Raw genomic sequence first — 26,953 nt, forward strand, 5'->3', positions numbered from 1 at the left:
TCCTGCCCGCCTCCAGCATCAACAGTGACATCTTTCACCGACGGCTACATCGGCTGTGATAAAAACCAAAACAGCTCCGACTTTTACAGCGTTGTTATCTGTGCTGTTGTAAAAAAAAAAACAAAACTCTTTACATCTTCTTGGCGTTTCCTGCACTCTTACTACGGCCTGTGTCGGCACGACTGTTTACCTGGCTGCGAGCAACAACGCTGAGGTCGAGCTAGCTAACGTTAACGGGCAGAATGGGTTTTCGGTTCGGTTTAAGCTAGTCGAACCGACCGTTAAAGTCAGTTAGGATGTTCGACGGTTGAAGAGTTTGCTAACGAACAACTCGGCTCTATCCAACTTCTTCAACTTCCTTGGTTTTCAGACGGACTTTTATTCTTTCGTCACCTTTATTTATTTATTTTTTTTAAATTTTTTTTTAAAATAAAATGCCTTCGAGGACAGGTTCGCGCAGCCCCGCTGGCTTGGTGAAGAGTTTACCGGAGCGGGGACTGCTCCTGCTGATGGTTTTGGTGCTTCTGGAGGGCACAGTCCTGACTCTCGGAGCTGCCAGCTCTCCGGATATCAACCACCAGGAAAATTTAGGCAACGATCAAGAGGCGAACAAAGTTACTAACCACACCAAAAAGGCTTTTCCTGTGCTCAGCCTCGACTACCATCACATACAGACGCCCTTCGAGATCTCATTATGGGTGCTTCTTGCTTCTTTAATGAAATTAGGTGAGTATCATGTGGATGTGTGTTGTGTCGGATACGTGGTGCATGGAGCTCATTTCAGGAAAGGAATCAGGAAATGCTAGCGTTGTTAGTTGTCAGCTCTATGGGCAGCTGTAATACAGGTGTAATCATTGCAGATGAATTAGCCCATTTACAGCCTACTGCTCTTCAGATGCACAATTTCTTGCACATCAGAACAAATACAGACAGAGTCTGGTTAAAACACATTGAAGAGAAGACTTGGTTAGACTGTAAACCTAGTGATCAAATAGTGGATTCGGATTACTCCAGCAGAGATAGTGACATGTAAATCTTGAGATTACAGGCCTGTTACAACACCGTAACATATAGGCTGGGCTCACAATAATTGACAGAAAGCTCAATCCTGCCATTTTACAGTCACAAGATAATCCCCGACCACCAGACCACCCTGCAACCTTATATTCTGCACAGCAATAAAGCATGCTGACATTAGTTAGGCCAAAATAGCTCAGTCTGGAAGTGACTTGCAGCGTAAATCTATATTGCTGGTCATGCAGATTACTCATCAGATCTGTCAGCTTCATGTTGAGAGGGTCTTTTGCTGGACCTGTACTTACTCCTTGCTACAGTGATGACTAAGCAGCTTGATGCAGCAGTCTGGATTGGAAAGCGACTACTTGGCAAGTTTTCAACACAGAGGAACCTCCTGCTACACTATTGTGTGCCAAAGCTTTGCAACATTGTCGTGGCGGTTGTCTCAAAAGCAACAGGTTAATTAGAGCTGAGACACTTCATGATTTTGTGTTTGTTCCCAACTCTTGTGGACATTAAATTACTTCTTCCAGCTCTTTACTTGTCTCTGTTGATTCAGTGTCTTCTCTTTCCTCATTCGTTGTTGGTTCTCCCCTCTCCACTCCTTTGAGTTTTTTTCATGTCCTCTTTTCATCTCTTCACTGTCCTGTCGTTCCCTCTATCATCAGTCCCCTCCGCGTGTTGTGCTTTCCACATAACACTGCTTTGTCCCCTGCTATTTTTTTTTTGAGCGCCAGCAGTTTGTCAGTTGCCTGTGACATCAGGGGCCTGACTGAGCACCAGTCTGTAGGCAGAGAAGATACTGCCTCACTGTTTGGGCGAGAAGCCCAGTGTCTCTGGGGACAGGACAGGCAGAGAGGGACCACCTGGCTCGGGTGGATCACTGTAAGGACACAGCTCAAGGACGCAGAGTGAAAATGAAAGATGAGGAAATGGAGAGCAAGTGAGCTGAAGGAATTATGAAGGCAGAAAAGGAATGAGACGGGATGAGCTGACAGCAGCAGTAGACAGTGGTGACCTTAGTGGTCGACTCTGATTAGCTTAGAACTGCTGAAAATGGGATGTGGGTAATTCAACATGACTGGCACACTGTTCAGCCTTGGCCATGTCTCTGATTCATCTTCATGTACCTAATGTACAGACCTAAAAGCTTAATCACAGTCCATTTATCTCTTAAGCAACCCTGCAATGTGCACAGTACCTTTCTCCCCTTATTTTTCACGCAAGCACCTTTCTTGATTTGATTATACCCAGTGCAAAAGCCTATACCCAAGGGATGTAATTTTACTTTGAAAATGCCCGATTACTGTTTAAGTAAGTGGCAAAGTCCTTATATTCATGAGAAATCCTCTATTTTGGTGCCTGTAATTAAGTTGCAGACCAGTATTACACAGAAATAGGTATTCTTTATCAACATATGAGTCAAAGCTATAATTGGCACTGCAAGCCTACCATATGGTCCCCATAGTTGTTTTTTTGTTGTTTTTTGCCTCTGCCTTTTGAAGGTGGTGTTTGAAGGGGCATGTTCAGTTATAATTAGGAAGAATAAATGCTTACAAGCTATTATCTAAATAACCTTGCTCCACATTGATATTATGAACGTAATATGTAACATATAAAATCAAGATATATTCACTTGTAGCTATAAACACTGACGAGTATACTTTGATGGGGTATAATAACTTATATCCTCATCAAACATTCACCAGACACTGGCTTTCAGGTTGAGCTTTTAATGAGGTCACATATGATAATATTCACTAGTTACTGTATATATGTGTGGGCAGTGGGACACACCCTTTGGTAATTACTTTGGTGGCTGTGCTGCAGTTTGTTCCCCTCCTTCCTTGTAACATGTCTGACAAGTCCAGTTAGTCTCACCTTCCATGTATAATTCACAGCTGGTCTAACAATTTGAAGAGAAGGTGTGTGTTACTTCAGTGTGACACTCCATGAAAGCTACACACACCATTACATACAGAGTTGCTGTTAGTGTTTGTATTTGTTGAAGTGGGAGTTTGACTGCAACCTGAACATCAGCAAAATCCTTTTTTTAGTTTGTTAGCTAAATTGTGATGATATGATGTGGACCTGTTCAACAAGACTGCAAAATATAAAACATTTTCCAGTGCTAGTGCTCTACATTATGGAGAGTGTTGTATTTGATAATATTAGACATTCATAAAGCAATACAGTAATAAGATCACAGATGGCATAATTTTATACAGACCGGCTGTTAAGCGAAACATGTCATAAACCACAGAGGTTTCACAGATTGCGCTAGAATTTGCTAATAGAATGAAAATATTTGATATGGCGAGGTCATGCCAAGCTTGCACTCATTGAACAAATACAAATGGCTATGCTTTCAGCAGTGCTGCAGTTTTACGCAGTAAGAGGTAGCACAGTCATAACCCAGAATTTCAACTTCAGCAAACGTAGAGTGATCATCCATTAGTGTTAACATTGCTGTCACCTGGTTATACCAGATACATATTTTAACATTTTGCCCATTTCTTTGGTTCTTTCTGATTCTTATTCCTGTCTAGCTTTCATGGTGTCTGGTTGAATTTGTAATCTGCACAAAGGTTTATTTTTTTTAAGAACCAAAATGTCCTGACTAACATAATTTTAAAAATGCTGCAGTTGTTTGGATCACTGAGTGAATGGTTCCCTAAGAGCCCTGGCCACCTTAAAAGATTGCTTATCTAGAGTAAACAATTGACAGTAACTAAGGTTGGAGACATTATCAATATCACTGGGTTGACCTTTAAATCACCTGTATAATCACTCTTGAAGAGTATGTGTGCCTCCTGGTACCTGCTGCTACAGATACTATATATTGTTTTTAATTCAGTCACTAAATTTTGTGGACGAAATTGAAAATTGAAGCAGTGTGCCAGAATCACCAAAGTACTGGCTCGTCAGGAACTTGCGGTAGAAGGCTCATGTTAATGAATACATTTGTTGTTGTGGAGTCCAAAACAACAGGATATGGCATTTTTGTCCTTATCTGTAATGCCTGTGTGGAAAAGATTCCAGATACATCATTATAAACCACACCTTTTGCAAAGATTTAGTCAATGTGTCACAAGTTAGCACAGCTTATCTTCAAAGTGACATTTAGGTTATGACTTAGCATTCAAACATTCACACCAGCAGCCAATAAAGCAATAATGAATATTCATTGGCTTGGTTTTTCATTCTGTGCCATCACAGGGTCAAAAGCAGTAATCATCATTTTAGGTTTCACAGGCTAAGGACATTATAATGATAGGCCAACTACATTAGCTGCAATTGAGACTGTTCTTCTGTTGGCCTCATGGGTAGATCATGCCTTGGACATCATATAAATTACCGTCTTTTCTAAGATGTTGTTATCTTAAGGAAACTAGGCCATCTCCCATCACTCACAAGACACCCTGAAGGGTGGATCTGCTGGTAGCATCTACAGTGTTCATATTAATGTTGAATTCTCCTTTTGTTTCCTTCTACAGCCAAAATTTCAAATTTTTCTCTCTACTTTCTCTCCATTTAAAACTCCATCCACTCAGGCCACTAGAACGCACATGTACAGTATTACATGAAACAGACATTCGATACTATCACTGAACTGTACCCCACTCACTAGTTACGATACATGTCTTTGTCAGTTATAGTAAGGATTAAACAGAATTGTTGTGGTGTTAACATCTCAGCTGTTGTAGGTTGAAAACACACCTTTGCGAGGAATCACCGGTGTAGGTTAGCGCTGTTTTTTGTGCAGATATGGCATCAGGGATCATCCTGAAATATACCAGCAGCAGGCCATTATTAATAATTTAAATCAACACTGGTGTTACAGAAACAACTTGAAGAGCACAATGGTCTGCATCAAACAATCAAACACTGACTCACAGATGCTTATCGTTTTCACTGCTCTTTTGTCAGGAACAAGGCCTGCATCTCATGACAAATACTTCTCACTATAAACATGTCACTTGACCTTCCCGTAAACATCAAAGAGTTGCAGTGTTGGAAAGCTGACCAGCCAGTTCAACATAATTTCTAAGAAAAAAAATCTAATCAGTTTATTATCAATCACAGGCTTTAACAAAGAGGCTGTTTAAATATTTTCTGTCTCTTGTGCTTGCTCAATCCAGCAGATTTCTTTGTCAGCGGTGTACAATTAGTCACCTGGCAACAGGAAATAGGCTCTGGCTTTGGAAATTCTAATGTGTAGCAAGTGCCAGGCTGTGCTGACACTGGGTACACATGCACACAAGTGAAAGAGCTGTTACCCTTTACTGGTTTTCAATAACCTTGCTGCATAGTGGCTCTCAGGAGAGAGTGGGCCAAGGCCACAGTGCCTGTTGGTATTGACAAGTAGCCAGGATAGGATGAACAACTTAATCTTATAGAATGTGTCAAAAGGAATCCTTATATATTTTACATATTGTCTGGTTTTTCACCAGAGTACACTTCTGACTTATCTCCTTCATACATATGGCTGGACAACACTTAAGATGTGTGCCATGAGTGATTCTTTGAACTTCACTGCCCTCCTTTTCACTATCTTATCTTCTGTGGTATGGCTCTTTACTGCTTGAGCACTGAAGGCCATAATTGGAGTCATGAAGGAGAGATTTAAGAATGTGTTAACTGTCACCACTCAGTTGGGGTTGGGCGCTTCAGGCTTTCTTCACGGAGCCTCTTTGTCCTAAGTTGTAGATGTGTTGAGAGTTTTTACATTTAGAAGGGTCTGTATTGATGCTGATATGGCTTTTTTTCTCCTTCTGGTTGTGCAGCATGCAGTCAACACTTTGTCCCTCCTGGTCACTCATGAATGATAATGGGTCATTAAGAGTGACATTCTTGGATCCAGTATTGAGTGTACCGCTCCTTGAGGCATCGGCAGTAATGCATTTAGTCCATCCAGCCCTGACCTGTTTGGCCTTTCATCCAGAACTGCACTGCCCATCTTTTTAGTCACGCTTTTGTATAAGTGACTTTCATTGTAGAGCTTGGTCATAAGAACTGTTAAGAAATGTTTGCTGAGGCATTTTGTTCTCCTGAGAATTAAGCAACATTTATAAATGGACACACTGATATGCCACGGTGTTCCCTGAAGAATTCAAAAGTACATGATAAAAACGCAAATTTATGTCCTTCCCACTTTTAAGCCAGTGTTTTAGTAGAATCTCATGTTGTGAAAAATCTTTATGATTCAGCTTATCTGCTATTCAAATATGAGAATTATGAAGCAAGTTGCACTATTGATTTATTGCCTAGCCCCAGCTCTGCCATGTAACCCCTGGCAGGAAGACATGACAAAACTTTATCTGGCGTCTTTCTATTCAGATATTTTCTATAAAATAGCCTATCACAGTCTTCATATGCCTACCATTCCTTTATTGCCTGATTGGGGTTTAAGTGCTTGCTCACTGTGGCCTATTTATGGATCATGACGCAGGGAGTGAAAGCTGTGAGCTAGAAGTACCCTGGCTCAGAGTCATTACTTAATGTCGCTCGGAAGAACACTTCAAATGAGGGACAATGGGATTCCTTGTCTTCTAATAGTATCCCCGCTTGGTTTCCCAAGCCACCCTCAGGATTCAGTTATGAATTATTTATTTTTAGTAAAACTTTGAAGTATGGGAAGTTTTAAGATTTTTTTCAAACTATGTGACCTCTGTGAGCAGAAGGTCTCCTCTCAGCCAAACTTCTCTAGAGCCAGTTAAAATCAGTGGGTAAAAGCCGATGAAGTTTGTGTAACTTGGCCACTCCCAGGTGTTAGTGTGTATGGGATTACCAATTTGTGAAACCCTGTCTACCACTAGAAGAACTCCCATGGGGCATTGCTGAAAAAGCAAGTTTCTAGTCAATTTGCCTATTTAAATAAACTTATAAAGAACACTCTGTCCTCTGTAAATTTCCATGCACATGCTGTAGGCTGTTATAACTTGATTATTAAAATAAAATACACCACGGGGCTGTCATTTCTTCGATAATATTGGCAAGTTGCTGTCTTCTTGAACTGCAGTTTCTTTCAGTAGCAGCACTTACAAAGGATGTGTATTTTCCTTGATTATAGCTGTCCATTTATACAGTCTGATATACATATGCAGTACGCTCAGCAACGTAGAGCACAAGTCTCCTCAAGGGCTGACTTGTATAAACAAATACTCTTTGTTACCAGACCTAGCTTCGTTGGATCCCACAGCACCTTGTTCTTTGCACTGCTTTCTGTTGCACCTTTTCATCGTACAACCAGCTTAACAGAATTTTCCATACCCTTTGTTCATATGTAAAGTGTTGATAAATTTGAATTGTTATCAGGGGAATCTTTAAAATATTTGCAGTTCTTTGCCTGCCTTTGTAATAAAGCAGGGAAGTAACAAACTGGTATAAACTCTCAGTTACTGGTGGGATTTTTATGTAAGAAACTACCATGAGAATGATTTTTGAGGACAGCCTGTCACTGTAATCTATTCTTTTCAGCCACTTGTGCAATCTGGTGTCCCCCACACTGAACAGAGATCTCTGTAGTGCTGACGTCTCAAACAGATTTAGACACATGGTTCTTAATTATGTAGCAGTGTCTATAGGGGGGTGAGATGTTGTGAACATTAATGTGCTAATTTGTGGAGCTGATTGAGCTTTAGTTGTGATGCTTTCTTCTGAAGAGACATTGTGCTTTGGAAAGTCTCAGAGCTAGCTGTGGAATTCTGATCCTGCTCCCCACATCGGCCTTTAGGGGGATTTGCATAAGGTTTCTGTTTAGCGTGTTTTTGGCAGTTATCACAGAATATCTTTGTTAAACTACATGGCTACTAAGCCTCTACGGAGATGTGAGTGGTGCTTGTTTTCATTGAAAAGAGAAGAGCACTCAGGCTCTGACAGCTAGCTGTGGGGAAGTTAGGCCTCCTTAGACCATTTAGAATAAAGGCTTCCTCACTATCTTTCCTCTCAGCTCCAGACCTACAGCTGCATGCAGCTGTATAATCCACAGACACGCACTTGTTTAGCGTTTGTGCTGAAATACTATTCGTGTTGTCCTCAAGCTGCCCAAGTATAAACACACCTCCCCCTACCACAGATGTCACGTTTTCTCAAAGGGAATTTCAGTCGTGGTCATATTCATGTACTGTTAATATAAAGCCATGTAATATGGTAATGATAAAATGTAGTATAAATATCATCCTAGCTCATATGTCTTGAATATAAATTATCTGTTTACTTGTAGTTCTTGTTTACTGACAACATGTATGTGTAAAAGCCTGTCCACTAGACAACAAACTGTGTAATGTGCGAATGAGTGAATATTAATTAGCTGCTCCACCATCCTGATTGTACAAATGTAAGCAAACTGGAGCAGGCCTGAGCTGTTTACCTGCCTGCCCCTCCCATCTTTGTTCAGGAGGGAGCACACCCTGTGGCTACTGTGCCAAATGGTGCTGCTGTCACTGCAGCGTCCATTCTTCCATTATTGATAGTTTTAACATATGCTGCTGTGGATGCTTTTGTCCAAGATTGTTACAGCACAGTAACAACATATTTTACATATTTCCATGTAATGGCTGTAGCTTGTGGTGGATGTGGAAAAGCAGTTTGTTGACACGCCTCAATTAAAACGCAATTTTCTTGTTTCTATCTATGATATAAACACACAGAGAGATTACAGACTGTAGATCTCAGAAGAGCATAGAATGCTTTGAGGCATGTAACTCAAAGACGGTGCTATTTCTCACATGCAAGCTTCTGCCAGCTTCTGTTGGGGATTATGTTTGCACAGACTTCTATGAAATTGCAAGAATGTGTCAAAGAGTTATTCATCATTATTTGCAGTGCTCCCAGATTGTATCTCACCATGATGGGATCTATTTACTGATATACAACGTTATATTATCTACCCCTATATGATTGTTTAGCCTGCGTGTGAGCATGTAGCCTTACCTGGTTCATATTTCTCTGTTGTTAATGCACCATGTCATCAGCTGGTACATTGCCAGCTGGAGAATGACATGCCCCTGTGCTGCATTAGTGGACAGTAAATATAGCCGGGCAAAGACTTCTCACTATGGGATGCATGCCGCTGTCTCTTTGAAGTCTTCATCCCTTTTTATTCACTATTCACGCAAAGGCTGCAGTTGTCCCATTACCTGAGTTTGTATGTCACCTTAAAGCTTATGATTTCATGTGAAACTTATAGCAGCACAGGATGATGGTATTTGTGGTCCCATATCAGCTTAGTTGCACTGTGTGCTCTTGTCAGGCAGTAGATTGTATTGTTGGTAAAGACATTAGCGTTAACAGCCTCTTGAGACTCACTGCAGAGCTCCTTGTGCTGTGTGACGTGTCAGCCATGCAGCCTCAAGCAAGAGCAGATAATTGCAAAAGGTTATTTCAATTGTGTGGAAACTAACTTCCAACTATGAGGAAGAAAAAGACAAATGAAAGCTGAAAGATTGATTTACAACATAAGTTTTCTAAGTCTCATCTGCAGAATATGAGCTCATGGCAAATGTAGTGTAGTTGAATAGCAGCCTGGACTTGTTGAATTGTTGTGTGTCAGCTGTATATGATAAGCATATTATTTCCCAAGACCATGGTGTTAACACCAGCAGCTACGCAGCATATGGTATACTTGTCATGTCCCTTCTCCAGCCTACAGTTTCAAGACAAAAGTTGTCACTTTTTTCAATTGTTAAACACATCCAGTATTCTGAAAAATCAGTTCTTCAAAAGCTTTGTGTTACAGGTAGCTGAAATAGGGAAATAAGGTCAGGTAAGCTGTGATATGCCTGCACTACCTACATAAACAATCAGAAGCGTTTCTTTCTTCATTTCCTACAATCATTAACTGTGCAGAACATTTATTTCATGTTGAATTAACATTGATGTGTACAAACTGTATATACAGTAGTTTGTTTTTTTTACCTGTGAAGACCCTGCACCATCAAAGTTGCTGCCAAATCTAAAGCAGAAGTTAGAATTTGTTGACAGGGTGGTGGCAGTTCTTATGAAAGTGTGGCATGTCACAGCTGATTGCTCTTGTTGTGTTAGTGAGCTTCAGACTGTTTTGGACTGTTGCCTTGTATAAAGTAAGAAAACTAATCCAGTTCCATCTTATTTCCAGTTTATCTTACCCTCACTCACTTATCACTCAGGCAGTCTCTCTCACACACACACACACACACACACACACACACACACACACACACACACACACACACACACACACACACACACTCAGATTTAAAAATATCCTTCAGGCCTAAAGCAGAGAATTCTGCAGTGAATATCAGATGAATCACTTGCACATTCTTGTTCTTTCTCCCCTCATGCCACTTTATCTTAACCTTCTGTGCCATCTATTTTCCCAGGGTTCCACCTTATTCCTCGTCTGTCCGGCATTGTGCCAGAAAGCTGCCTGTTGATTGTGGTGGGCCTGCTGGTGGGGGGGCTCATCAAACTAGCCGGAGAGAACGTCCCACCAGTGCTGGACTCCAGGTTGTTCTTCCTCTGCCTGCTGCCCCCCATCATCCTGGATGCTGGCTACTTCCTGCCCATCCGCCCTTTCATGGAGAACCTGGGCACGATCCTGATGTTCGCTGTTGTGGGGACTCTGTGGAATGCCTTCTTCATCGGGGGCCTGCTGTACGCTGTGTGTCAGATCCAGCCCGCCAACCCATCAGACCTCCACACACTGGAGCTCCTGCCTTGCCTGCTGTTTGGCTCCATCATCTCAGCTGTGGATCCTGTCGCTGTGCTTGCCGTGTTTGAGGAGATTCACATCAATGAACTTTTGCACATTCTGGTCTTTGGTGAATCACTGCTCAATGATGCTGTCACTGTGGTGAGTGACAAAAACAAGCAATAGAGCACAGTTTGCTTGGTAATTTACTACTACTTTATTTATTGTTTTATCGGTGCTCCAATAAAAGTAAACTTTGAGACAAGAGACCAGGAGATAAGAGAAGAGGGAAGAGATAATAAGTTCTCTGTCAAGAATACAGATGATGCCACACTATAGAGTGAGCCCTTGGTTGTAGCCCTCAGAAGCTCCTATGTCATCATTGCAGCCATAATTGGGTGCAGCTGATGTCCAGAGAAACAGTATCCTCTTCCTATATCAAGCATCATTAAGTCATTTATGAACCTTCTCATTGAGGCAAATTAAAACGCCTGTGTTTAGCTCAGCAGTCTGTGACAAAGCTAAAACCTCTGTCACTGGATGTTATTGAATTCTGTTAGTTTAACCTTATAGTTAGATTCAAGCTGTTAACACAGCTAGTGATCAACTGACAAGCCTGTCACCTAACAATACTTCTCAGCTCACAGCACACCATCTGTTAGCTGGCCTGTTCTAATACAGCACCATCTATAGTATTAAGTTACCGACAGGGCTTGCATCAGAACTATGCAAGTCATAAACATTAGTTTTTACAGCTAGTGCTTTTCACATCAACAGGTAAAAGCATGTGGAGGCAGTGCCAGATATTTCTATTAGTCTTCCCCAGTATATCCCCCAACTACTCTGCATGCTCATTTCCCAAGGGCCATTGTCTCCAGGTCATATGTTCAGCTACAAGTTTGGCTTCAGTGCACACTTATACAAGCTGGTCAGCACTGTGTCATCATTGGCACAGGCTGTTTTGAGTGAAGGCTCTGGTGAGAGCCAGAGCTCATCAGCTTAGGAGCCATTGGCAGTCGATCTGCATGGTTAGCCTGTCTGGCATTACAGGAGTCAGTATATCCCATAGTGAGATTCTTAACAAATGCTTGGTACAGAACTTTTTATCCATTTGGCACAAGAAAAAATACTGTCTGAACAGGTTTTGAAAACAACCAATCCATTATCTTTTACTACAAAAGTACTACTACATCTTGAAAAATAACGTCCCAGCAACATTGAGCAATACAAAATACAGGCTACAATCTCACATGCCATCTTGAAGATGCAACATGTTTTGAAACCTTTGCTTGTAGATTTGTGGTCAGCTGTGACATTTACCCTGTTTTTTGTACAATGTGCAACCACTCCAGGGGCCAACTTCCATTATGACTTCCATCTTCCTCTTTTGAACACAGTCAGAGAGTCAATGGGACCATATAGTGCATAGTTGTCATTCTACTTTCTCAGCAGACTTTTCTGTCTTTGTGATATATCTTAATCAAACCAATCTAAAAGTGAAATATTAGTCTAATATAATGTAATGTTTTCTCTTTTTCATTATTCACTCTTTTCCTCCTCCCTCTCTCCTATTCCCCCCTCTCCTAGGTGTTATACCACCTTTTTGAGGAGTATGCAGGAGTTGGCACGGTGACGGTGATGGACGGCTTCCTTGGAGTCATCTCCTTCCTGGTGGTTGCGTTAGGTGGCGTTCTAGTTGGAGCCATCTATGGTATCCTGGCTGCCTTCACGTCACGCTTCACCTCCCACACACGTGTCATCGAGCCACTTTTTGTCTTTGTGTACAGCTACATGGCGTACCTGTCGGCTGAGATGTTCCACCTCTCTGGCATCATGGCGTAAGTTTTTGGGGGTGATTAAATATGGATAGGCAGAGAGAGAGAGAGACCCACAGAATAACATATTATTAAATGTTAATTGGGAAATGTTAGCATGTTAACAGGCTAAAGATGTTTTTTTCCTAGTTGAATTCATGAGTTTACTTCCTGTGGTTACATAGATCCTCAAGCTGTTTGGTTGAAAAGTGAGAAACATCAGCATGCAGCAACATTGTCATTTTGAGCATATTAGCATTCTGATGTTAGCGTTTAGCTTAAAGCTAGCTCAAAGCCTCACTGATTTGCTAATGTGGCTGTAGATTTTAGGTTCAATCACATTTCCTCATTTTTAACACTTGAAATAAATGCTCATGAACTTTATATATAAGGCAGTAGTCACGTCATGATAAAGTGCATGGGAGCTTAATTAATTAGTAAACATATCTAATACATAAATAATACGATGTTCAATTTATGTCACTTTAGATCTTTCAGGTTTCCTTTCTTGCAGGTACTTTCTTTTACTTATACAACGTATGCATTCAGTAGATGTCTTTGAAGCATGTCAGAACAATGACACCATGTATTTTTAGCATGGTTAGTCCTAGAATCCAAGGCTGGCGTCCTTGGTACCCTCCTCTACCCCATGAGCTATAGTATGTATATTAAGCATTTACAAATTGAGTATCTAGCGTGTCATGTTTGCTCGCTGGTATCTGTGAAATACTTCAGCTGTTTCAGAGATGTCCCTCTTGAATTGCATGTTTTTAATATATGGATCTTCCCTCAGTGATTGGTTGTCATGGTCTATATAAAACCTTCCCACCGCAGGGAAAATATATTTCAGCTACTCCCCTATGACAGCAAGTCAGCTCTACATCATGGTAGATTACACTCCATATAACCAGTGGTGTAATGAATTTAATGCCACTGATTTAATGCCACCTAAACCAAGCCTGGATTTACTCAACATCCTCAGAGGTGCAATTTCTCATCAGCTCTTCGAGTATGTATCAATCCAGTTTTCTGTTTAAGGTGTTAGGAGTTATTGATGTTGAGACAGGAGTTGGTGATATGCTGAATCTCCCCTTGAGGTCAGGGCCAATGGATTTGTAGTGCTTGTGTAGAAGGACAATCCCCTCCAATGCCTATGGCTGTCATATTGCACATCAAATCAAAAACTAGATTTGTTGAGATGGTTTTTCATATGATGTATTTATAAAGAAGTGAAACAGCTCACCAGTGAGAATTCCCTTTCATTTCTCTAAAGCATTGAAAACTAAACCAATATTGACATAGGGTGAATGTTGAGTAGAAGTTGTGGCTTACATAACTTGGATGCCATTTGTTTTTAATCTCCACATTTTTGACATAGAAACACTGCATGACACAAGAATGGAATAGAGAAGTGGTCACCAGACAGTTGTGGAGACATCATTGTCTGTGTCACATGTTTCCATAGTTGGTGTGGAACTCAGGCTGGATAACTGGAGCACTGCTCTGACATTACTGTTGTCTCCAGTCAAACCACCCCTTCTTTTAAATTAGCTTTTGCCTTTAAAATGCTTTGCTGCATTTTGATCACATGTTCAACAGTTTTTTTATTTTGAATGACAACATCAAATTTGGATGGATCAAGAAATAAAAGCAAAAAAAATATGTTTACAACCACTCATTTCAGTATCTTTCAACTGAGCCAGCATTTGCCTCTTCTTCCAGGTTAATAGCATGTGGAGCGGTGATGCGACCCTATGTGGAGGCCAATATATCCCACAAGTCTCACACCACCATCAAGTACTTCCTGAAAATGTGGAGCAGTGTCAGCGAGACACTGATTTTCATATTTCTGGGCGTGGCCACAGTGGACGGACCTCACTCTTGGAACTGGACCTTCGTCACTGTCACTGTCATTCTGTGTCTGGTGGCTCGAGTCATAGGTCAGCACTACTGCAGTATTTCTCACAGCTAATAAATGTAATGGTTTCATGCTGGGGTGTGAAGTAATACAACTGTATTATGCAACAGAAGAAGTGTTGTAAATTTGCTACATCATGGGTTTTTGAGGTTAATTAATGGGCGATCTGTTTGACAATGTGGCTGCCATTTCATCAGCAAGTGCTTTTTATTTAAGAGATATGTCATTTATAGGGCCTACATGCAAATCAAAAAGCACACAAGTACATTTGCATTAGTATTTATTTTAACGAGATAAATGTTTTATAGTACACTTTGTGATTTACACAACAAGGTTTTTTAAGTGCATAAAAAGGGAGCTGGGAGCACTGACAGGAGTAAATGTTACCATCATGTTTCATCACAGAGCTGTCGGTGTGTTAGAGGAAGTGCCACTGAGGATTTCCATGTTGACCTGAGGCTGTCACAAGTCCTTCTGTTGACGATTTGTCATGTTAGAGTTATTAGTATTGTTGGAGAGAGAGACTGAAAGTGAAAGAATGATCAGTGTGTTCTGTCATGCAATGTTCTGAATTGTCTTTATTTAACATTCTGTGCCTCAGGAACTGGTGAGGGTGTGAGCACATCTGCTGTCTGTGACTGAGTTGTTGCAATCAATAATCATGCGCATTCTACTTCCATCATGTGACAAGATCTTGTGACAAAAAACAGTTTAAATGTTTCTTGTCCTGTCAGTTAAATGGCCATCGCAGGTTTTAGGTTGTTTGCTATAAATTACATATGCTTTGCATTACTACCAACTACTTTCCAAAGCATGCTTTAGTGTTGCACAATGTTTTTGTTTTTTTGTTTTTTTTTTTTTACCTTGACCTAAATCTGTACCATACACACACAATGCAAAACCCAACCTCAGTGTCTCATTACGTTGTTCTTCTCAGGTGTGGTCGGCCTGACTTACATCATCAACAAGTTCCGCATTGTCAAGCTGACCACCAAGGACCAGTTCATTGTGGCCTACGGTGGCCTGCGAGGTGCCATCGCCTTCTCGCTCGGCTTTCTGCTGGACAAAGATCAGTTTCCCATGAGGAAGATGTTCCTCACTGCCATCATCACTGTTATCTTCTTCACAGTCTTTGTTCAGGTACCAGTACCCTACGCAGGTTGTCGCTCTTTGAGAAAGAGTGTCATGCAGCCTTTCAGCCTGCCTTGCCGTGTTGTAGCCTACTTCAAGTCTTTGTTTTGTTATGGGATTTTTATTTGATCACAATCAATGCAAAACTTTAGTCTATTTAAACTATGCAAAGAGATTCCAGCACTTTGACTCTTCACTTGCTAGTGTGGATTTTATTCACGTGTTTTGTAGGTTACCCACTCTTTTGCATCTGTCATCACCAACTATATTGGTTTGCAAAAGATCTCCGTTTTGGTGTGGTATATTTGCCTTGTAAGCCTAGTTTCAATTTTCTCTTAGATCACTGTTTGTGAATTCACACTGACTGGTGCACTAACAAAACCAGTCCAGCTCAGAACAAAGGTTTTGGAACCATTCAGTGAAACATTGTAAATCTTGTTCCCACCGGAAGTGTTGAGGACTGAACATCATAGGAACACTCACTGCTACTTTTTCTAGAAATGGCCCTACTTGATGTCAGTTCCTCAACCTTAAGTGGTCATATTTTCTTGGTCTCATTTGCTGCTGAAGTAAATGTGGCATTTTGAGGAATGCTGACGGGCAGGCAAATGAGAAAAATTCACATGAAAAAAATATGCAGGAGTACAAAATATGTTTTATGTAAAGATGTATTTCTACTGAATTTCCTCCCTTAGTGTACCTCAGGAAAACACATATAAAAACACATAAATGAAAATTCATAAAAGCAAGATAAAGAGGCACAGGCAGTGACTGTCTTTGTCCATTTGAAGCAATATGCACTGCATCTGCTCTGTCCTGTCAGATTAACTAGTCTCCCAGTTAAACTGTAGGAAGATTTTTGTGAACTGGACCCAGAATGGCAGCAGCTAAAATAAAACCCCGAAGACATGTGCCCTCTCCGCAGAGGCTAGATTAGAAACATCATTTATTCATGCTGCTGGATTCAGCACTGGCAGTCTGATGCTGAGACAGATGCAGGAGGAGGAAACTGGAGGCCCTTTTCACCTGCAAAGTGGAGTTAGAAGTAGAACTCTTTGTGAGTGAGTAAGACTGGGATTGAGTGTGTGACATCTGAAGTGAAAATTTTCATGATAAATTGTTTGATTTACTCTAATAGTTATTGTAAGAATGATTATAGAATGGCCAGTAAAGATTCTGGATTTCTAGACTTGTTTGTAGGCTGATTGGCTAGTTGAATCTTCTGAGGTGTCATTAGTTATTGTAATTATGGTTGGTATAAATATATGGAATTGAGACAGTTTATTTTCTTGAAAATTGGCCTATGAGTAAGTAAGAGATTCATACAGTTGGAAATTTGGCTAATTGTCCAGCCCCAGAAGAAAGATGGTGCAATATATTTATATGTATTTGAACCAAACATCATCACGAGCATAGAAAGATTAAAGATTAAATCCATCCAAACTAATCTCTCGCAAAGAAACTGAGTGACAGACGATGGGTGATTCCCTGGTTTGTCACACATCATCTGTCATGGATGAACAGTAGTTGAGATGAGATTTCTGAAATTTCACTGGTTTGCTTCAAATGGAAAGGGAACATTTGGGATAATTGTGATATATTAACTTTCTGTTTGTTTAGGGCAAAAGAATAAATGTAGCCATTTGATATCCTTTTGTCACATTTTGAGTGCTTCATTTGGAATAAGCATGAGGTGATGAAAAGGGCAGGTCCCTTTGCATACATTGCATAAGAGAATCAGGTTTTACGAAAGGGCTGGAAACTTTTGTCATTCACTTGAGCATATTACAGTTTACTAGCCGGTCGGCTTAATCTCTTTAAGCAGCAGAGTGATACGCTGATAAGCCTTTAGGTGTAGATAGGCACAGGTGCACACACACACACACACGCTACTTCAATCCAACAGTAGCCAAACGTTAAACTGAAGTTTGATTTTGAATTGCTGGAGGCGTTCTGTGCATTTTTCTTAATCCTATCGATAACTGTCCAAAAAAAATACACAGGCATGTGATTATCAACATATTTCAAGTGATGCTACACAGTGACACATTTTTAGGTATCTACAACAACAACTGCTTTACAACCATACACACAGGAACAAACACACGGTGTGTACACATTATCAGGATACTTCAAACAGAGTTGTGCACACAAGTTGTGTTTATGATCACGTTCCTCTTAAAATATAATCAGTGATCCACAACAAAAGCCCCATACTAACTATGTTACTGATCTGAAAATAACACTCTACTGTCTCTGAAAATGCATCAGACTGTATAGACTCAACATCAAAGTTTTAGCAATTCAGGATTTCTCTTAAGCTTGTTCCCTTTTTCTATGTATATCCAGGAAACAGCAGCGGGAACGCAACAATATTGTAGATAACTGGATGGATTTCACTGTTTCACCCATAGTTTCACTGGAATTGTAATTTACAGATTTGTTAAAGCTGAAATCTGTCAAAACTATGGTTGCCCCTTTTTAAAGTGGTGAGAAATGTGCAGCAAAGATGTCAGAGTTGTTGTTTAAGGTTGTGTGAAAACATGCCGGTTTTGTTGATAAGCTGTTGCTAAATGTGCCAGCTAGTGACTTGTGGTACTACTAGGCTTACACTTGACTTCAGTGAATGAAAACAAAAGCATGACGGCCTTTTCTGCATTGTTAACCAGGACAAGTGTGACCTGATAAGCTGATCAGGTGATATCAGTGTCATAGTATGGAGAAGTGCTGGTTTATGTTTTACAGATAGAAGTTTTAAAGCTCTTATCCAAATCATTTTGTGATCTTCATCATTTCACTCTTACATGGACTGGACAGACAAGAGCCTGTCTCTGTCTTCAGCTAAGGTCAGGAGGTGTTCATTGCCAATAATGTTTTGTTCCTCTCATCCTTCCTGCAGGGCATGACCATTAAGCCCCTGGTGGAGCTGCTGGCAGTGAAGAAGAAACAGGAAGCCAAGCGCTCCATTAATGAGGAAATCCACACCCAGGTAAAGACTTTCCCCCTCAACCATCCTCAGCTGATGAAGCTGATGATTTCTTGATGGTTTATATGAATGACTCAGAGTGTTTTTGTACACACTCACTAAATTGTCAAATGGTTTCAAATGCTTTAAACTACAGGTTAATGTGATACATGGAGGAAAAACTGATAAATTCAACATCAACTTCCTCTTTTACTGAGCTACCTTTTGTTTATTGCCAATTGCCCATATGCAGACAGTCACTATTTTATATCATTCTGAGACTGAGAAGGGCACAGCAGTTGCACAAATGATAAAATTTTGATATTGATGTCAGTTGTAGTTATGTAAGATGTAACATCCTTGTCTGGTAACAAACTGCTGAGGCCACTTAGTTTAACAAATCTGGATTGCTGCTTCCACCTACTGGCTGTGAGGTGGTACTTCACCTCATATACTTTACAGTGTACTGGTGGAGCATAATAAATGTCAGTCCATAGATTTCCATCATAAAATGATCAATTCTATAATGGCAGCCTTTTGTAACGGCTGGTTAAATATAACTATCTTGAACACACAGAGCTTCTTGTATCCTCAGTATTTGCTAGACAAGCACATTCATGTGACCACCATGGTCCACAATCCCTGTGTGTTTTACACGCACGCATGCACGCACGCACGCACGCACGCACACACACACACACACACACACACAGCCCTTTCTGGGGCTTTGTAGTGAGTCACCAGTGCTTGAGGCTAGAAGAGCAGGCTTTTCTAATGGCTTCTCCTTCACAATAAAACAACAGTGATTAGAGTCAACTGAACTGGCTGAGTACACAGTGCTACTGGGCTGCAATGTGGAGTTGAATCGAAATGGAGTGCTACCCAGTCCTCTGGTATGGAGGCTGTGGATGTATTCATTCATTAATTAATTGAGGCAAGTGGCTAGGTGACATAATGTACCTTTCCCACCTGTTACGAGGTCAGAACTCCAGCAATACTGTTTCAGCTTGTGGCCTTCATCATAATATGGGAGATAAATGCTACATGCAGCACAGTCATGTCGTCCATCACAATATAACAGCAACCAAAAGGGAAAACATAACGGACGATACGGGACGATAAAAAGTGAATCATTCAAAAAGCAGACAGTAATCATTTGTCTTTACTGCATATTGAGCAGCTGTCACTTTGTGCAATTTCATTGATGACTGAGATAAAACAGTGTGACAAACAGTGAAATTGAGTCTGAGCCATTTTTTAGCACTCAGACAGTACCTTTTATACAAATGTCAAACAGACATAAACTGGAGAAAGATGAAGCTAGGTTAAGTTAGGGTGCATCTATAACCAGTACTGAATGTATCTATATACAGTATGTAGATGTATTAATTATAAGTATCGTTTGTTTCACCTTTCACCCACCAGTGCTAACGCTCTAGATAAACTTCATACAGTCGCTGCTTTTTAAAATGAGACTTTTCACCTCCACCCTTGCAGTGTTGGCGAGTCTATAAATCAGTCATTTATGGCAAAGCAGAGGTAAATTCTGTGGCTCTGCCTAATGACTTGTTCCCATAGCAACACTGCCTGCCAGACTGTCATCTGCAGGCTTAGTCAGAACACCAGGGTGACCTATGGGCTGGCTGCAGTCTGAGCAACAAACGCAGCACTACATTTCTCTGGTTCTGTGAGCAGGCGTGCTGCCTCTGCTAATAGATGCTGTGCAATCAATCACGTCTGCTGCTGCCGGTTTTTCACTCATGGATTCAATTTTAATGCTTGTTGCCTGCTGTTGATGATAAGTCTTACCTGGGAGGGTGTTTTAACTGTGAGGAACACTAACAGTGGTGAGGCAAAAGGTACACGATGCAGCTGAGTAACATGTGTGATGCCATAGTCCCTGTTATCAGTGTTAATAACATTGTTAATCATACATACACCCATAGTTTATACACCAAAAAAAAAAAAAATGATTTTACCTCCAGGTGGTTTTTGACCAGTCAGTTTGCTTAGATTGACACTGTACTACAGCAGATGTAACACAGGCTCTCAAGGCTTTCAAGTTAAGATTAGCAAAGTTGTAGCTCTTCCAAAGTTATCAAATAATTGAAATACTAATCAGTAAAGTCTGGGGGCCACTTTCTGAGTCTGATGCAATCTGAAGTGTATTTTCTGTCTGTCCAACAACTTCTAAAGCTGATTTCCTGTTTTCTCATTTATCCCCAGTTCCTCGATCACCTGCTGACTGGAATCGAGGACATCTGTGGACACTATGGTCACCACCACTGGAAGGACAAGTATGGATCTTACACTGAACTGACATTGCAGCTTTTAGTCATCAGAGAACTTGGGCTCCATTATTTTCATTACTGATTTATTTAATTGTTCAGCTGTGAAATGTCAAACACGCTGACAAATGCCCATCATAAAAAACCCAAGCTTAAAGTGATGTCTTTAATTACATCAGGGAAAGGAAGAGAATCTTTGACCATGAAATGTTTGGTATTTTTACTCATTAAGTGGCCCATATCATTAATTAATCGTCAAATTGTCACTGGTTAATTTTCTGCCATAATCAGCTATTTGTTCAAGACCTATAGAGATCACACATTAACTATGTCTATAAATGTGAAATAATTGCTGTCAGTGATTAATTCTGCTATTTAACCTCCTTTTTTCTGTCTAATATGAAAACTGCCCAACCTCTCCCTGCTCCCTGTGCTGTTTTTACCCCATGTGTCTGTTACATCACTGATCTCTGTTTTCATCTGTCACTACTTTCCTCCCTCCCAGACTGAACCGCTTCAACAAGAAGTATGTGAAGAAGTGCCTAATTGCAGGCGAACGCTCCAAGGAGCCACAGCTCATCGCCTTCTATCACAAGATGGAGATGAAACAGGCCATTGAGCTGGTGGAAAGTGGAGGAGGGGTTAAGCTGCCTTCTGCTGTGCCTTCCACGGTGTCCATGCAGTGAGTATGGAGTAGCCACGTGCCTTGTTATCAGAAAGCCAAACTGCGTGTCCACTTTTAAAGCGGCTATAATCACATTTTTCCACCATGCTGTGCAAATTTATATGAATTAACTTTGATGCGGTCTTCCAATTATACAATGGTACTGACATATCCTACATGTTAAGGTCATATGTTGGCCAACAGTAGTTTCTGTCAAGCTGTAAATGGAACAGTAACAGTTAATGTTCAGAGTGAGGACATGACGACGGCTTTAATGACGCCCTGAGTTTGTTTGTTGGTTTTTAGTTAAATATCTCAAAAACTTCTTTTAAGGAGGAATTTTATCCACAGGTGTTTTTTGATGTCTCTTGGGCTTGTGGCACATTGTTTCAGGGGGAGGGCGGTTGGCTGATTGCTGGTTCTTTGACACCAACACTGATGCACCACTGTTTTGTAGCTAGTAACACATAAACAATACTGACATCTTCACCTTTCCTGTCACGCTCCATCCACCAAGTGGTGAGGAGTCTCTGGTTACCATCGCACAGTATGCTTGTATGGTGGAACCTTTAAAAAAGACCTACTGTAAGCACAGACCTCATTACTTTCACATCTGTAGTAACATGTCGTCAGTGATAAATTACTGAATTAAGCCTTGGTCAATCTTCATATCCAGTGCAAGCGCATGAGTCATTCTCTAATAATTGTAAAAGCTGGAGACAGTTGGATACACTATAGGAATATTTTGTGTTCAGATGAAGATCACAGCTGTCAGAGGAATTAATTCAGTCAGAGCAGTATTAATAACATCACGTACAGTTAGCAAACTACTTACTTTGTTGAAGTAGAGTGTCAGTTAAAGAAAGAGCTAATGTTAGCTCTTAACATTTCTAGGTAAATTATTTTTCCTGGTCTCTTTATTTAGTGACAGTCCACACCATAAGAAACGTGCTCCCATGCATCTGATCATTAGATACTCTGAGAAAATGTTATGGAAGCTCCCTGTCAGAGATTTGATCATCACAACACATACTTGTGTGTTTTCAAACACGAGTGAACATGCTGCCATGTTTCCACTGGTCTGCGATAGAAAAACTCAGACAGTTCTCTCGGTATATTTCTCAGGAACATCCAGCCTAAGAAGATTCCTCCTGCCAAGTCTGTAGAGAGAGCTCTGCCACAGCTGCCTAAAGGCAGAGAGGAGGAGATCAGGAAGATCCTCAGGAGTAACCTTCAGAAGACACGACAGAGGGTAACGCTGCTGCTATATGAGTAGTTAAAGATAGATAAGATAAGATAAGATAAAGATTATCACATGGGTTTTCTTGATTCGTACTAGCTAAAGGTATATCATCTTGTTTTACCAGTCATTCTTATTGAAGTACCTCAGCCATATTACATTATAGTGCATTGATTGTTTTGAGTTGGAACTGAATCAGCAGCTCTGCTTGACATTAACTCATACACACATTATGGAATTTCATCTTTAGGGAGGGTGTAAATCAATAAGAAGGGCACTTCTTATTGATTTACAAGTTTTGGATCCCTGAGGTGATCATAACCTGAAATGAACAGTGATGCAACTGTAGTAGTCCAACCTCTTTTCACAGGAAGTTCAACATACTCTTATTCTTCTTCTGCATGCCTTAAAACACAAAAACAGTGACACAATAGTTATTGTCATATACTTTAACTTTTATTTGTTAAACATTGAATTGCTCCTGAAAGTGTGTCTTTTCTTTCTCAGCTGCGCTCCTACAACAGACACACCCTGGTGGTTGATCCATATGAGGATGGACTTGGTGACCTACTTCTTAAGAAGCAAAAGATGATTGAGCTGGAGAAGAAGGTATGATTATCAGCCTCAGTGTCATCATTATTATTACACAATTAATTACATATTGAATTTCCCCCAGGGCATGAATAAAGTCTATCTATCTATCTATCTATCTATCTATCTATCTATCTATCTATCTATCTATCTATCTATCTATCTATCTAACATAGCAGTGTGCCACAGCTGCTGATGCACACAGGTTTTCTTTTTAGCATGATATATGTAGCAGCCACAGCTCGAGTCAAGACCGCTTTCTCATTGGAAAGTGGTCTCAGACTTTTGGACACCCCACTGTATATTGCAGGAAGCAGCCTGTGGGAAATCCTGCGAAGCACAGACTCAACAGATAAAGAGCAGCTCTTCCCATTTCATAACAGGCCACCAGCAGCTAGACGATTCAGCAAAAACTATGATTTGTGTTCTAATTAGAGTCCACTTTCAGTCTCCTAAATTAATTTCCTCGACACAAACGGGGGCTGATTTATTTGCACAGTTGAGTGGCCCTACCACAAACTTCCATTTTGTCAGCCTGTAATTACATAATGAAAATGGACTCTTGTTTGGGTTAGATCGAATGTGCTAGAAGCCACTGCAGACTCAAGAGGATTTCTGCTGAGACCAACAAGGCAACACATCATGGTTGTGAAGTTTCTCTCAGATATTTGTTAATGGGAATTACTGAACTGTTTTAGTTTGGCCGCTGTACTTCCCAAACAAGAGCATGTTTCTTCTGTCATCTCAGTTTTTGTATATTACTGATTTATCTAACTCTTACATTTTGATTCTATAAACAAACGATATCCTGTGTTTTCAGATAAAAGAGATGAGTAACTACCTGACCGTGCCTGCTGCTCCTCCCGACTCCCCAACCATGTGTAGAGCCAGACTGGCCTCAGGTAAACACAAGCCAAATTAAATAACTCAGTGTCTACCACCATTTTAGTGTCAGGTACCACCTGAAACAATGGGATAAATTCACTTTGTCACTGATGCGACTCACAGGGATCAGACATTATATTTCTCACAAAGCAGCATTCACAAAGCAATGAACTCTGTAGAAAGCACTGCTGTTTTTCACAGCAACAGATATTTCCCCTCTGATGGAAATATGTTTGCATGTGCCAGCCGGCATGTAAACCGGTGTTTGGTTTCATTTTAGGCAAAGATACTGATTTCAAACCTGCTCAGCAGCAGAAAGGGAACAAAATCTGTCCAGGTATGTAGTGAGTGTAGAGAAGAGTCATTTTGAGTTGTGATAACCCAGCAGCACTCCTAACATGCATGCTCTAATTATCCTGCTTGTTAACATCCATTAATTATTCATTACTAATGAGGGAATGTCATGACATGATTGACAAGGCTGCATTCAGATGATTAATTATAGCCAAAGATCAAAGCCCTTCTCTTAAATTAGTGAAGATAGATTGTAGGTAAGCATGTATGTTACATGTGAGGAGCTTCAGTTTGTTTTAATTAGAAGTGGAATTATTCCAGCATGTGTTGCATTATAAGTGATTGTGACTTACTTTGCTTTATTTTTGTTGTATTGTGAAATATGTGGAAAGGCATTAAAGGCTGCTGTTGTCTAGTTTGTGCAGTGATGGTACCATGGTAGCTTCATTGACCTTAGTATGTGTTGTTCACGTTCTCTTCTCCTTTCACCCCATCTGTTTTTGCACGCTGATGGAATGACTGAATGATATTAGATCACCTTTTAAAGCCCTGTTAAAGCTAATCCCCTGATACTGTATCCCTGTCCTGACCACAGACCCCCAAGCCTACAGTGTGAAGCCGGCGAATGACAGCGTGCCGACCATCCAGGTAGACCTGGCCTCCCCTCAGTCTCCAGACTCCGTCAACGTAATGGATGAGTTCAGACGGGCCAACCAGGAGGAGGAGGACCAGGGCCTGATGATGAGGCCTCCCCATGGGCAGAGTGGACCTAACAAGTCAGGCGAGGCCGACGGAACCAGAGATCAGCAGAAGCTGATGAGGTGTCTCAGTGACCCCGGTCCCAGTGCAGACGAGGAGGAGGACGAACCCTTCCTGCCTTAGCATGGCAGATCAGATATGGAGGGATCAGGCTGCATGGCCGCCCTCACTGGTTAGAGGAGAGAGGGCTGCTTCACTTCTCTGTTCTAAATAATCTCTTTGGTTCAACCAAACAAGCCAAAACTGCTAATGCTGTACAAACCAGAACCTAAAAGCTAAAGGAGGTTTCCTGAGAAGAAAAAAAAAGAGCCATTAGTTTGTTATCGTCATTGCTCTTTATTTTTTTCAGACAGGATTGGAACAGCAGTTTCTGCTCTCTGGGAGATTGTGGAGTTTATGATCGACAGTCTGAGACATTCAGGAAAGAACTATGCATTACCAAAGGTGTGGACTGTTTTAGTGTCAGACAATGTTGTTTTTACTTTAGTGTCAGACTGTTTTTCTCTCTCCATAGTTAGTCATTTTATTTTTGTTTATGATTTTACAACTTTTTTTTGTTTCACTCAAACTACGTTCTCTGAGACATGCTGGTTGTCTACTCCTAAACATAATCAACAAAGCAGATTTCTTCAGTCACACACAGCACTGGAGTTCTTTCTGTCTGTCACTTGAAATAGCTGGATATCAGTTAGTGTAGCTAGTTGAAAATATTTTTGCCTTATTTCATGTCAAATCTTTTCACTTGGTGCATTTCATCTGTCTTTTCTTTAAAAAAAAGCATTTTAATTTCAGGGGTACTAACATCTGTTTGTAATCAGACTCTGTTTCAGTGTTTGTGGGATGTAAGTTAAAGCTGGATGTATTTAGTCACTGTGCAAACCACTGTGTAAAAGAACCACAGTTCATGCTTACAGACTTGCGGCCTTGTCCTATGGCTATGGAATTAATGTGGACTTGAAAAATTCCTGACTATTATATAAAGTAGTTGACATACAAATGAGGAGCAAAGCTGAGTGTTTGGGGAGCTCATGAGACAGGCATTGATGCAGCACAGATGTGTTGATGTCAGCCATCTTGCTTGAGTCCCCATCTAAGTCTGCTGAAGTTAAATCATATGTTGTCATGTCATGTTTTATGTTTGACATCAGTTTAGAACATTGACTCAATTAAGAGTGGAGTCGGAAGAATAGATTTCACTCTTAATATGGATGTAATGAGCCTATCTAACACTCATCACCTTCACATTCCTATTTTAAGGAGCTGATTTTAGTAAATCAGATCTAAATGCTCATTTCTCACTATCTTCTCACATGTCATTTTACATTATTCAGCTTTTTTTATTGGCCTTTGCAAGAAGCATTTGTGTCCTTCATTACCTTTGAGCATCTTACAGGACATGACAAGTGAAGGTTAGTTTGTACAGGAGACCATCCAGGCTTCCTAACCTTCTTGAAATCTAAGACTGTAGGCGTGTCATGACAAAAAAAAAAAAAAGAAATGTAATTCTATGCAGTATAGATGTGTAAGATATGTAAATTCATTATAGTATCCTATATTTATGAACACCCTTTAAAACTCTTAATCTCGTAAACATGCAAAACACTGAGACAGACCAATGCTAAAGTCAAAGCTAAAATCAATTACGGGCATTAAGACAAAGTCATTAAAAAAAAACAAAAAAACAAAAAAAAAACACTTCACTAGAATTTTT

The 26,953-nt window shown here is 40.5% G+C and overlaps 1 protein-coding gene across 2 annotated transcripts; it reads left to right on the forward strand.

The window, feature by feature from the left end:
* Positions 1 to 154: 154 nt before the first annotated feature.
* On the forward strand, positions 155 to 26,740 carry slc9a1a (solute carrier family 9 member A1a). 2 transcript variants are annotated; one of them, XM_071469104.1, is made up of 13 exons: positions 155 to 726; positions 10,383 to 10,855; positions 12,281 to 12,531; positions 14,230 to 14,447; positions 15,363 to 15,565; positions 18,456 to 18,545; positions 20,748 to 20,818; positions 21,315 to 21,491; positions 22,599 to 22,725; positions 23,221 to 23,322; positions 24,125 to 24,206; positions 24,470 to 24,526; positions 25,079 to 26,740. In XM_071469104.1, exons 1-13 carry the CDS (start codon positions 435 to 437, stop codon positions 25,363 to 25,365), a joined length of 2,430 nt encoding a protein of 809 aa, XP_071325205.1. In that variant the 5' UTR covers positions 155 to 434; the 3' UTR covers positions 25,366 to 26,740. The 2 variants fall into 2 exon arrangements, with proteins under 2 accessions (XP_071325205.1, XP_071325206.1); XM_071469105.1 differs by lacking the exon at positions 24,470 to 24,526 and having other exon boundaries at positions 160 to 726.
* The last annotated feature ends 213 nt before the right edge of the window (positions 26,741 to 26,953 follow it).

Source organism: Trachinotus anak, unplaced genomic scaffold (assembly GCF_046630095.1).
Source record: "Trachinotus anak isolate AG129_WGS33_773 ecotype Australia unplaced genomic scaffold, CSIRO_AGI_Tana_v1 ptg000032l, whole genome shotgun sequence".
Classification (NCBI taxonomy): domain Eukaryota; kingdom Metazoa; phylum Chordata; class Actinopteri; order Carangiformes; family Carangidae; genus Trachinotus; species Trachinotus anak.

Coding starts and splice junctions, on each gene's coding strand:
- slc9a1a (XM_071469104.1), top strand. CDS start 435: ATGCCTTCGAGGACAGGTTCGCGCAGCCCCGCTGGCTTGGTGAAGAGT. Junction 15,566..18,455: donor TCTTCACAGTCTTTGTTCAG/GTACCAGTACCC, acceptor TCCTTCCTGCAG/GGCATGACCATTAAGCCCCT. Junction 18,546..20,747: donor ATGAGGAAATCCACACCCAG/GTAAAGACTTTC, acceptor ATTTATCCCCAG/TTCCTCGATCACCTGCTGAC.